The sequence below is a fragment of the Gekko japonicus genome, unplaced genomic scaffold (assembly GCF_001447785.1).
Source record: "Gekko japonicus isolate JY-2015 unplaced genomic scaffold, Gekko_japonicus_V1.1 scaffold259, whole genome shotgun sequence".
NCBI lineage: Eukaryota > Metazoa > Chordata > Lepidosauria > Squamata > Gekkonidae > Gekko > Gekko japonicus.
This window is the reverse complement of record NW_015165243.1, coordinates 67,587-81,123: the sequence shown is the minus strand read 5'-3', so window position 1 is coordinate 81,123 and position 13,537 is coordinate 67,587. Positions and strand designations below refer to the sequence as shown.

Genomic DNA, 13,537 nt, shown 5'->3' with positions numbered 1-13,537 from the left:
CTCTACCAGCTTCTCAGTTGCCTGCTCCACTTTTTTCTCCGTCTCTGCCAGCTGGCGCTGCTGCGAGGCGAAGTTTTGGTTTAGTGTGGCTAGTTGCTGGTTAATACCACCGAGCTGCTCCAATTCTGGTTTCAGCATATCCGCTAACGTCTTCATGACATCTGTTCCCTCTCCTCTTCCAATCTTGGACTTTGGCTCCCTTTCGGTTTTATTTTCCCTCGTGGAACCGCCATGTTCTCTCTTTGTTTACAATTCAACACCTCTGTTTCAGAGCTCGAAAGACTTGTCGTTTCCCTCTCCAGACTCAAGTAAGTCTCTCAAAATGTAACGCTGTTTCTCTTCCCTCTCCCCCCTTCCCTTCTTTGATCTATTTCGTTTATCTCACACTCACGTTCATTGTTGGTCGTTTCTGACCCCGCTCTCTTCCATCACTATTCCGCTTGATCTCCAGCGCTTGTCCCGGTCAGATTGGCTTACACCCATAGGTCACCCATCGGCTGGACCATCAGGGCGGAGGGAAGCCTCTATTCCACAGCTTCAAGCCGTCGAAGAGGCTAACCCTTGAAAGCCCTCTGGCTTGGAACCCACCACAAGGGTTCCGTGGGAGTGTCACTTGAGGTGGCACCCCTCCAAGCCGAAGGTGTGCTAGTTGCCTCCTCGAACTTCGAGGAGAGTGACTGCCATCGCCGATCCACCCACCGGAACAGCAGTGGGGCCTATTTTTGTGATTGGTTGATGTTTCTCTTGAAAGTGGGACAAGATCTCTACTTCAGATCTCTGCCCCTTGCTTACGCACACTGCTAATTGCTGTCAATCCACTTCTGAGTACAGTTCTGATAGAAGATGGTGTCAATTAGACCCTGGGTCTTCAAGGTTTTTTTAAATTCATTGCTGATGGAATTGCTGAAGACTATAAGCTCAATATACCATACCAAATTCTAGAAATCAATATATTTTCTTAGGCTAAGGCTGATGTCTGAATTCCATTGATGTCAATAACTAAATGCCAATACTTTTGTATTGTTTTCAAATGAATGCATTGTTGCTGAAATAGTAAACTGAAACACAGTTATGGTACCCCAAAAGATTAGTGAAGAACTGGATCTCTGTACTTTTTCCCTTAGAGTTGTAATTCTGATTGGACAAAGTCAGTGCAAGCTTTGGCTTTCACTGTCAGTGAAATATCAGTGGGCTGTGAATCAGTGAGCTACAGTATCCCTGGCTTCAATAAAACCTTCCGCTTCCTTGTGTCTGAATGATCCTGGAACGTTAGTTGCATAGTAAGAGGAACATGTGTGTATTGCTGGAGGGAAAGAAAGCAATAAACTGCAACGAAACAATGAGCAATTCCCCCCCCCCCAAATGTCTGACTGGGCCTCCTGGGGGAGAACAGTTCTACTATCTTGGCTATAATAGTGGGATCTGTGCCATGGGTTAAGAAAGCTTGTCTAAGAAAACAGGACTTGGAATTTTAACATATTTTGGAGTAAATTTGTGAAAAATTAAGGTTATACTCCAGGCAGGCTGCTGAAATCCCACCAATACCTTTGGATGTCAGCAGCCTAATTCCGGGCAGGATTAGTAAAAAAGAGCAAGAGTGCAGTAGCACCTTAAAGACTAACATAATTTATGGCAGGGAATGAGCTTTCCTGAGTTACTGCTCATTTCTCCATACCTTGGCACAAATTCGGTTAGTCCTTAAGGTGCTACTGGACTCTTGCTCTTTTCTGCTCCTACAGACAGACTAACAGGACTACCCATCTTCATCTGTGCAGGATGGCAGCCCAAAACTCCTTTTGGAAAAAGGTCAGCTGATGTTCTTGCTTGCTTGGAGGCCTTTCTCTGAAAATGGTGTCAGTGTGGGGAGGAATTTCTTCTCTTCCCTTTGGAAATGGGCACAAGACATGCTCCTGGGAATTCTTTTTGACCACATAGGAAAGCATGTTTATGCCTCTCACAGAGTGAGGCTCTTCCAAACTGGCCGACATTTGGCGGGCAGCAAGGCTTTCAATGATGTCAAGGTTGACACAGCTTGCTTTATTTATGATTATTATTTTATTTATTAAAACATTCATACCCTGCCTTTTCTGGTCATTGAAGGTGGCTCACAATAATAAATGTGCCTGGTCTCTAAAGTTTCATGGCACAGGATAAACTTGCTCAGACGATTCCTGCTCCCTCTTGAGCAAGTCAGCTTCTCCCACCTGTTGTTTATCTTTATAAGTACACTCATTTCTAACTTTTGGCCTTTATCCACATTTGAAAGGATTCTTTAAAATGGGGAGGGTTTCTAAATGTAGCATTTTTCTAGAATGTATGGAAAAGTGGATTAGAGAGAGGCAAAACTCTTAACGCAGCTCATTGCAAATCCTAGCGGAGTGGAGATGTTGGAGTTCTTCCATAATGTGCATAACAGAGAGTAACTTGAGTCTCAATTTTAAGATATAATCAATAGTCGCCATCAGTTTTTTTTAAAAAAAGAATAAGTAGCCCCACAGAGACAAAGCTAAATATGTCAAACAGACCAATATAAACACAAGCGTTGGAGGGCTTGTATTGATATAGGTATCTCTTAGAGACTGGCATGTTCTCAGATATGGACTTTGGTGTGTATCTTTGGGTGTCTGATCTACTTCTAAAGAGGTCTTTTTTCGTTTCATTTCATGGAACAACTCATAGCAAATATTTTCTGAAGCAGCCGGCTTGGTTGTTGGAATGAACTGATATGTAGAATTGTCTTTAAAAATTAAGTCCTTGATGAAAAGTGCCTCAGAATTATGATTGTAAAACTTGCTAGCTTTCAGAGCCTTGGGGAGAACCTTGTGAAGTTAACCTTCAAAAATAGTTTCACCCTTATTCCTTGGGAATCCCTGCTGTGAAAGGGAGTGAGGATTGGGACCATAATGTTGGTTCCCTTTCTTGAAGAACTGGAAATGTGAGTTTCCAGGAGACCAGAAGCAGACTTTGACTTTGGTAAAATGTATTCCAGCTGTTAATGTGGTGCTCTCTTTTTCCTGTCAAGTGAAGTTTGTCTAGCTGAATTCTATCTGGGTAAAGTGGGATGAGGTAATATATTAACAAATGAATTTTCTTTCAAGCTATCCCACGAGAACTCCCATAATCTGTTTGTCAAAAAAACCTGCCATGAAAAACTACTTAAAAATTACAAATCAGTCAATCAATAAGTACAAAATATTTGACTCTTTTCATATATGGTCATTATATATGGAACACATTTTTGAGAAACCTTATCTCATTTTTCTCTGTCACTTATTTAAGAGATGACCAGGCCAGAAGCTTCTCCTGTGACAGGATCCTTCCTCATCAGATTAATTGGCATACTTCAAGATGGCAGGTTTCTTTGATCAGCTGTTATCAAAATGGATGTCCCAAACGAAAGTGTTTTGGTGCTGTTTTCCCAATCTGAGCTTTGTCTAATACCAGAAATCCGGGTGAAATATTGTCTCTTGTTTCTTTGTTGCAATTCACTTTTTAAAAGAAAGTACATGAATCATGTTTCTTTTTTAGGGGGGCTCATAATGTAAAGTATAAATCCCTATCTCTTGCCCTGTACTGAATAGTGAATCTTTTTGTTTTTCCTCGCAGGTAGCAGGGAGACTGCCTTCACTTATGCTGTCAGTGCAGCTGGAGTGGTCAATGCAATGAGCCGGGCCTGCCGAGAGGGGGAGCTCTCTTCCTGTGGTTGCAGCAGGGCTGCCCGACCAAAAGAATTACCTCGGGACTGGCTGTGGGGTGGCTGTGGGGACAACATTGAGTATGGCTATCGCTTTGCCAAGGAATTTGTGGACGCCCGCGAGCGAGAGAGAATATATCAGAAAGGATCTTATGAGAGTTCTAGGATCTTGATGAATCTGCATAACAATGAGGCGGGGAGAAGAGTAAGTAGCCAAACAGAACTTTTTTCCTGCCATCTCCTCTTACCTGAGTGCCAGGAGTGTGGTTTCCAAGCACCCTTTGGTTTGTTGAATCTGTTTTCTGAAAATTGTGCCTGTCCGGTTGGCAAGACGAATTTTCACCCCAGTTACTTTCAAGTGAAACTTAATGGCTGAGCTCACTCTTGTTAACCATCTCTGATCTCTGTCATCTGGAGATTAGTTGTAATTCCGGGAGATCTCCAGGTCCTGCCTGGAGGTTGGAAACCCTATCCAAAGGACATCTTTCCCCTTCAGGATGCTCTAGTAAAACTGTTGCATGCCGAGTGAATTTTATGTAGGATAGGATTTTATGGGTTTATGTTTCCAACTGATCCAGTTGTCTTTGGAGGGGAACAATGAAGCACCATGATTCCCAGAGTGAAACCTTATTCGGGGGCGGGGGGCCCCGGGGGGCTCTATTCTCCTCCTTCCTTGTGAGGCTGTGAAAAAAAAGGGGCCCTTCACTATATTATTAGAAAACATGTTCTTCTGCGGTGGAAGTTTGGTTTTTATGGCTTTTTTAATCTTCAAAATCTTTTAAACGAAGGAGTGTAAACTTCATTTTATTGCTCTGAAGTGAAGGAGCCAAAGTCATTATTTTCCTAGAACTGACGGTGCCAGGAGTAGTCGGCTAGAGACTTTAGACTCGTGTTTCAAGGTGAATTAGGATGAAGGATAATTGAAAATTAATAGCATTTAAATGTGAGAAGAAGGCATCTGAAAGCAATGGAAAGGCTTCGGCAGAAGAAAAATGACTTTTCACAGTTGCCTTATAGCCTTCCAGTGGTTCCTCGCTCCCCCACCCCATTTGATCTCCCTTCCTGCCATGCCATTCGGCAGAGTTCGAACTCCCCTCCCCCCTTTTAATGTTGGATGGAAGTGGCATTTAGCGTCCACCTTAATGTGGACCCCAGCATATTTGGGGCTGTGTCAACATTGACTCATGTCTATTTATATGGGGTGAATTAACAAGGCCTCTTTGCCAAGGCTTTACAAAAAGGATATTGCGATGTAGGCCTGTCCTTCACCCAAAGGTATTTGGGGGAGTTTCGAGCTTAGTTGGAGTCTCTGTGCCATGCATGAAGCTTGGTGTGGAAGGGACTTCTGAACCAAGAGTGGAAAGTCTGCTGTTGGGGCTGCCTGCCTTTCTTGGAGGATGGAAGGAAAAGAAAATGTTGATTTCCAAAGCAAGCCTAGTTTTGGCAGGCCAGTAAATTGCGTGACTACTCCGGAATGATTTATTCAAAGCTTGTTAGAAAGATAAATTTTAGGGACTACTCTGGCTGGGGTCTAGGGGGTTGTATGGAGACCCATTTCTCTTTTTGGAATGTTTTACCTGTCGCTCCCCTCCCATACCACTTCTCTTTAACTGCCCTGGAGATTTTAAAGAAACCCAAACATTTCTGGAATTACATAAAATAGCAGTTCAAAAGGAGATTGGCACCAGTGCATGCTTAGTATCCCCTTCCCAGCACTCCCTTTGAACCACTGTTCTGCCTAACCCCCTCTAAGCTAAGAGTACGAGTCAATCAATATTAGATGCTTTTAACAGCCATTTATTTCAATGGAAGCAAATTTAAGTGTCTGCTTTAATCTCTTCAATTGAAATCAGTAGCATTTAAATGTGACTTGATTAGGCCCTGTTTTTTTCAAAAATTAGAGGTTAAAGAGAAGATTGGAGGGTCAAGAGGGATAATTTTGAAAGATGAAACTCTGGTGGAAAATAGTGTACACAGAAAACTACATAAGCGGTGCTGTTCTGAATCCCGGTTGACAGGCACAATTCTGCAGAAGTTAACAGAGATCGAGTCCCGTGGCACTGAATTCACTGGAATTTAGCCATGATGGATTTTTTTGCTGGATTGTATTTTTAGATTATTTTTACGCCAGTCTTTCAATAGTTCAAGAAGCGGCATTTTAAAAACGCACACATTACCATTACAAAAGAGAACCACAGAAATCACTCTAAAGCCAGCAGGCAGCTACTCCCTTTCAGTGTCCACTATTTATTACTGGCAGTATTTTCGCTTGTCAATTCAGAATGAGTTTCTCTTAAGTAGAGCCAATGGGGGATCAGTTCAGATTACATCTGAATTTGCTCATGTTAAAGTTCATTCCATTCTGAGCTCTGGGCCTAGTTGTGTGACACCCTGATAACATCAGGAATGTGGCAACGGCTAGACATCTTGTTGGTTGGGTCCCTTTCTTTCCCTCGAATTTACTTTCCATTAGCAGAAAAAGGAGGGAAAGGTGATATAAAGGGAGACCTGCTTCTTAGCTCCTCAGACACTTATGAATAGATGCTTCCTAGTGCCCAGATCTCTGGGCTAGGGCTTTGGGGGGGGGGTCTTAGTAAGGTCCAGAAATCCTAGCAAATTAGGAAACCTGTGCACTGGGGAATACCTGCTAGTAATAGGGTTGCCAGGTCTGGGTTGGAAAATACCTGGAGACTTTGGGGGTGGAGCCAGGAGAGGGTGGGGTTTGGGGAGGGGGGGCCTCAGCATGGTACAATGCCATAGCGTCCACCCTTCAAAGCAGCCATTTTTTTCCCAGGGGAGCTGATCTCTGTCAGCTGGGGATCAGTTGTAAAAGCAGGAGATCCCCAGGCCCCACCTGGAGGCTGGCAACCCTAGCTAGTAAGTACTCAGGCCCCTGACCTGAATAGCCCAGGCTAGGACTGATCTTATAGATCTTGCAAGCTAAGCAGGGTCAGCCGTTATCAGTTCTTGGATGGGAGACTACCAAGGAAGTCCATGGTTGCTATGCAGAGGCAGGCAGTGACATGCCACACTGCTTTCGCCTTGAAAACCCTACAGGGTTGCTGTAAGTTGACTGTGACTTGACAGCAAAAAAAGAAAAAGAAAAAAAGATTTAGGCTCTAATAGAAATTTAAGAAACGGTCCTGCCCATCATTGCTACTGGAAATAAAGCTTGGAGGACAGGAATGGGCTAGGGCTGTTTGGAATGAAGCCAAGCTTTATTCACGAGCTGAGCCAAAATTCAAAGGGATCTTGGCTTGGATCACAGTCCTCCCTCCCATTTCATGACTTCTTCATCATCCTTATTTATTACACGACCAACAACAACTTTAGTCTCGTCATTGGGAATATACTGTACTGATCTCCTCTTCCATACTAGAGCCAGAGACAAGATTTTGAGGTTGAGAACAAAAGATGTCTGGTGGCTCTTTGAAGATTCGCAGAGTGATTGAAGCACAAGCTTTTGTGAGCCTGCTTAATCAGGTGCCTAATTAGATGCACAGAATAGATTTTCAGTCAGCAGAATGTAGGCATAGCAAAGAGAGAGGAAAAAATGGAACGGTGGAGTTAAAATGAGGTCTGTCTCTGGTACCTTTTTAGCTTGCCCCTCCTCCAAGGAGCTCATGGCTATCCTCACATCCGTATGTTATCCTCATAACAACCCTGTGAGGTAGGTTAGGCTGAGAGACTGGACTGGACCAGAGTCACCCAGGGAGTTTCATAGCAAAGTGGGGATTTGAATACAGGTCTCAAATCTCCTAGTCTGACACTATCCTCTACATTATGCTAGATTCCTGTGCTTTGTGACACTGCTATGTAAATAAATACATGTACTACTAGAAATGCTGACCACGTTCTTCAACAGAGGAACATCAAACGAAGAATCCAGCGTGAAATCTCTGAATTAGAAATATATCGATCATATCAGCCAGGAGTTAAACAGACCTGACATTTTTTAGACAATTCCAAAAGGGTAGCTGTGTTAGTCTGTTGTAGCAAAGTGAAGCAGAAATCATGTGGAACCTTTAAGACTAACCAGGTTTATTTCAACATAAGCTTTTGTGAGTATTTTGGAATATGTCTGCATACATATGTATGTATACTTATTTGCAGGGGTCTTTTCCTAGAAAAAGAGCTGCAGGAGCTCATTAATATACGTTATGCTACTAGGCTATTAGCATAATAGCTCATTAGCATATGCAACACCCCCTGACATCACCGGAAGTGATGTCAGAAGGGGAAGCAAAAGGGGGGGAGGCATATTCAAAAGCTTCCCCTTCCCTTCCCCAGCCGGGGGGAGGGGAGCGAAGAGAGAAGGGGTTTAAAGTTTAAACCCCTCCTCACTAGAGTTGGGCCGCAGAAGGAGGAAAGAGGGAAGGAAAGAGAGAGAGAGAGTGTAGAGAGAAGGAATGAAGGAATGAAAGTAAAGAAGAAGGAAAAGAGAGGAAGGGAGGAAGAGAAGGAAAAGAGAGAAAGAAAAGGAGGGAAAGAAAAGGAAAGGTGAAGGAAAGGAGGGAAAGAAAGAGGGCAAAGAGATGGGGGGGAGGCTCTCCCACCCCCCACTCCCCCAATCAAGCCTCCACCGCCCCCCGCAGATCCCTCACTTACCCCGGGAGGCAGCGGGGGTCCCCTCTTCTGCCCTCCCATGGGCCACAGCGCTCCGGCACTGGCCCGGGGAGGCGGCAGGGGGCCTCTTCTGCCCTCCCACGGGTCACAGCGCTCTGGCACTGGCTCAGGGAGGCAGCGGGGGGCCTCTTCTGCCCTCTCATGGGCTGCAGCGCTCCAGCGCTGGACCGGGGAGGCGGTGGTGGGGCTTCTTCTGCCCTCCCACGGGCCGCAGGGCAGCAGGGGGCTGCAGCGCAGGGAGTTGGGGCGGGGCTTGCTGCCACCGCCATTTGTTTCGGTGCCTGGGCTGCCAGAGCAGCGCTCCGGCCCCAAAAGACCCCTGCTTATTTGGAGGCTAACTTTGGTTAGCCATAACTATAGCTCGCCGGATCTGAACGTCACAGTCGCCTATGTTGTTATCAGGTAGTGGAGGGTTTTCTTTGCAAAAGCTTGTCTGTTATTTTAGTGGTAGAAGCAGATCTATGTCAATTTGAGTTAGGCAGCCAGGATATACAGTAGTCCCATATGTTCATTAGAGCGTTTGTTTGTTAAGAGCTTTGGGGGCATTTCTTTCATGATGACCCAGAAACAATCAAGTTGGAAAACAGAGACCACCATTTCAATCAGTCAGCTTCCCAGTCCTATTTCACTCACTCTAGCTGTTACAGAAACACATGGAAGCTACTTTAAATTGCTTCAAGTTGTGGCCATCACCACATGGTGAGTTGCCAAATTAAAACAGCTCACCCACATGGGCTTATCAAGTTAAAATATAATATAAGGGGCTACCTGTGAGCATAGGTCCACTTTACCCTCACTTACCCTATAGCAGGGTTAGGGAAAATCCTCTGATCCTTGATGATATTAAGAACAGAGGTTGGATTTTCTTTGTGCAAAGATGTGTGTTCCGCTGTGATGTGTTCTTGCCTTCTTGTTAATCCAAATGCCTGGGGGAGGGGAGGATACAGAAAAATTGCCCAATTAATGTGGTAAGCCACTGTGTGTAAACAGCCTTCCACACAGTAGCTTATGGCACCCTCCAGTGGGGACAGTACCATCTCTGAGAACACCAGGAGCACTGCAAAATAAACATGATTCTGTTTTGAGGTATACATGACTATTATGCATACTGTCCCCATGACTGGAGAAAGTATTGCATTTTGAGTAATTGATATACTACAAGGAAGGCTTCCCCACTAATCTGGGAGATATAAGACATACATCCTTTTGTCTTGGGCATTGGCCCAGCTCTAATTTGATCTAGATCTTTTTTTTACCCAGCGTTGCACGACCAGACAGCTCTCCTTACCGCGCACGTACTCTGCAGTGGATTGTCTAGACGGCATCCACCTGAAGGAGCTGTGTGGTCAGGTTTTTTTTTTTTTAATCTGTTTGCGCATGCGCATCTGTGCCTCAACGTGTACTTGTTTTTCTGCACATGTGTGGAATTGAATAGTTAAAGCACTGCCAGTGGTACCTCCCTCTAGGTACCCTTTTATTTAATGCAGTTCATAAAATTCATGGGCCGTTCAGAAACATGAAATTGTCTGGAACGTTTGAGTGGAGCTCTGTGGCTGTCGCGCATTTACACATTTATGTGCATATTGCTTAGAATTTTTTTAAATGGCGACCGCTTGGGATGGTCTGACGTTAGACTATCCCAATGGGCTGATTGCGCGATGGAACAATTAGATGGGGAAAAGTCCATCAGTGGCTCGTCGGGAAGCAAAAACACTGGACTTTCACCAGTATCTATTAAGTACGGCTCCCTAGCACGGCAAAACAGGATGATCATGGAAGAGGCACATTTCCCAGATGTTGCTGTCTGGTCATTACCTTTAAATCCACCAGGCGTGAGTGGTGCCTGGTGCAGATCTAAAGACCTGTCTGATCGGGACCTGTTATTGACAATTCAACTGACACACAGACCATGGAGAGGTTTTTCTTTCTTCAGGGCATCCTCCATTTGTCATGTATTGGCTGAGAGCTAAAGGCAAGTGGTCCATATTTGTAAAGGAGACAAATTCCTCACAATAAGCACTACTAGGCCTGTGTTCACTTCAGAAAAGTGACCATAGTGAGACAGGGAGGGACATGCTGTAGATTGTGACAGTTTACTGTTGGGAAGGCCATAATGAAGTTGTTGTTATGCTTGAGGCACAGGACATTTTGCATCAGTCATACTGACCTTTGTTCTCTTTTTCCCTTGCCTTTAGACAGTGTATAGCTTGGCAGACGTGGCCTGTAAATGTCATGGTGTGTCTGGATCCTGCAGTTTGAAGACCTGTTGGCTACAGTTGGCGGACTTCCGCAAAGTTGGTGATGCTCTGAAGGAGAAATATGATAGCGCGGCAGCTATGAAACTCAACACCCGGGGCAAGCTGGTGCAGGTGAACAGCCGCTTCAATGCCCCAACCATCCATGATCTTGTGTACATTGATCCCAGCCCAGACTACTGCGTGCGCAATGAGAGCACTGGCTCCTTGGGCACGCAGGGCCGGCTCTGCAATAAGACTTCCGAAGGCATGGATGGCTGTGAACTCATGTGTTGTGGGCGAGGCTATGACCAGTTCAAGACAGTGCAGACAGAACGCTGCCACTGCAAGTTCCATTGGTGCTGCTATGTGAAATGCAAGAAGTGCACAGAAATTGTGGATCAGTTTGTCTGCAAATAGGTGGGGTTGAGGGGGAGGAGCTCTTCCAGTCTACCAGCAGAGGTCACTATCCTAAGATGATTTCCGCTCTTATTTATAGAGCCCAATGGGTTGCTTTCCTTGTTTATATATTAAAAAAAACATTTTTTACAAAGAGAAGTGATGGGAAATGTTACTGCACCCGGCTAAGACTGTGCATAGTTTTATATTTTTTGAAACAGTGGAGGAGAACCTGAGAGAATATTTATTTTATGCAACCAGAATTAAGACTTAAAATAAAAAATAGAGTAGTTAAAGGGAAATTCAGCCTATCTTCATATAGTCTCATGAATAACACAGTACATGTGCAGTAGATAAGGTGTTTGCTTGGGTTTGGAGCAGGCCTGTAGCTACAGTGGGGCATCTTGGGGCCCGCCCCCCGACTTACTACCAAGGCCCCCCAACTTCCCATTCAGCTCAGCCCCCCCTTCCAATTTTTTATTTTATTTTTGGTGCTCCTTTGTGGGGGTGTCTGTGCAGGGTACCCCCTGACTTATTTAAAGCCCCCCCAAATTAAAACATCCTGCCTACGGGCCTGGTTTGGAGCATGATCCATATGGACTCAGTGATATGCAGGTCTGTACATGGTGTTTCTTCTTAGTTTTAGTGACCAAAAAGAATGGGAACAGTCAAATGCAACACTGATCAGTATGTCCAAAAGGCTTAGCATGGAAGCTGCCTCAACACTGGTCATGTGACAGCAAGAAGAAAGGGATGGCATAAATTTTCGCCTGTGCTGCTAGGTAACATTGAAAGGCCCATTAATTTAACGTGGTGTTTTGCATTTAATTTTTGGTATTCCTGCGATAATGCACTGTGTGACTAGAACTGCACATGAAAGGCCTCCATGACAGTAGATTCCAGCTTGCTTGTTGGCATCTTTCACGCAATGTATTTTCTCAGGAGCTGCAGGGGACAGAAGGAAACATATTTCGGGGAATGGGATAAGACAATTCTCGCTTCCAACAACTAGCAAAACTAATGGGTGGAACATGCACCTTTGACTTTGCAGTGTAGGTCAAAGTAGACTTTGGAACATTTCTACTTGAAGTAGAATGTGTCCGTCTCTTGCACATTTAGCAAGCCATTACTGCCTTATTTTTTTAAAAAAGGAGTTAGCTGTGGAATTCTCTGCACAGTGTGGACTAGCTGACGGCACTGGAGTGGAAATGGCAGTGCTAATGTGCTTGGAAAGTCCTTTTTTACCCCCCCTCCCAAATTTTCATTTGAAAACATTTTTTTTTCCTTTTCTAAAAAAATGGTGTGAGTACTTGGATCCCTTTTGAAACAAGAGTTGAGTGACAGCCACTGTGGAACACTGGAAACATTGAGTTGATGTGATACTTGGATGTTTTCCTAAGGGGTTCAATGCAGTGTTGCAGTAATGCCTACTTTACCATCATCTGTCCTTCAAAAAAACAACCCCAACAAAAAACTGCACAGTGCTTTAGAAATATATTGCAGCTATGCACGAACTGCTCAGACTGTACTTGAGCAGTTTAGTTATATATGGGAAAACTATGGTCTGCTGGTGGCTAGTGTCTCAAACCCTTTTTATACATATATTTTGTCAGTACAAACCAATGGTTTTCTTAAAAAATATAAAACCATTCAAGTTACCAGGACAATTTTTTTTTGTTTAGACTAAGTGTATTATTGTCTTCTGCACCCATAGCCCTTTTCACAATGTAACACATCACTTAGAGAGCAATCTTAAACGGGTCGACTTAGAATTCTATTCAAGTCTGTTTGTGAGACTTGCTCCCAGTTCTTAGCACTGCGCACTGGCACTGTTAAGGGTGTTTCTTTAGCTTACATTCCAGCCTCTTTTGCAGAGTCTCCTAACACATGGATATTTAAAAGTCAGTCAGTCACAACTTCATTTCAGTTTTTGTCAGACGACCAAGAAGAGTCTAATGATCCTAGTTATTAGAGCTTCTGCTGTATACGCTTCCAGTATGAGTTGTGTACTTAGTCAGCCAGTATAGGATTCATAATGCATCCGTTTACACTGGCTAACAACCCTCCTTCTTACCTTTCCCGCGAGGGCATTATTGCTCATAATGGAAACAGATGTATGAAGGTTTCCCAGGCGAACGGTGGCCCAGTCTCCCCATCAAAGGAGAAATTTGTTTGCCTTTCCCACTTGCCACAAACTCATTGTGTGTTTTTTCTAACAGCTCTTCCCAAGCTCATTCTGCTCACTAAATGGAAGTAGGCTGGAAGGTATGTCTGGCTTCCACCTTAGAATTACCATACGAGAAGCTTTAATTTATCACAAGCCTACAAGCTGCCAAATTAATCCCGTCATGATGATCATCTTTTAAAATGATGATTGCTCTTAATTTATTGTGCAAAGAAATATTTACCACCATGGTTCCTGGTATTTGCAAACCAATGTCAATTTTTTTTTTTAAATAAAGCACTAATTCATTGAATATGTCACTTTTGGTTTTTATTATACAAAAACCATAATCCTTTAAAATACATTGAATCACCTACTCTTTATAATGGCTACTCTCTGTGAGCAGAGACAAGTCTTAAT

At 44.0% G+C, this 13,537-nt stretch overlaps 1 protein-coding gene across 1 annotated transcript in view; it reads left to right on the top strand.

Annotated features, from left to right (window-relative positions):
- The window catches only part of WNT5A (wingless-type MMTV integration site family member 5A), a 20,827-nt gene extending 9,439 nt beyond the window's left edge, over positions 1–11,388 (top strand). The window contains exons 4-5 of the mRNA XM_015410041.1: positions 3,607–3,899; positions 10,516–11,388. Coding sequence (XP_015265527.1) covers positions 3,607–3,899; positions 10,516–10,974 — 752 coding nt within the window. The 3' untranslated portion in view covers positions 10,975–11,388. The remainder of the gene's footprint in view (positions 1–3,606; positions 3,900–10,515) is intronic.
- Positions 11,389–13,537: the final 2,149 nt, after the last annotated feature.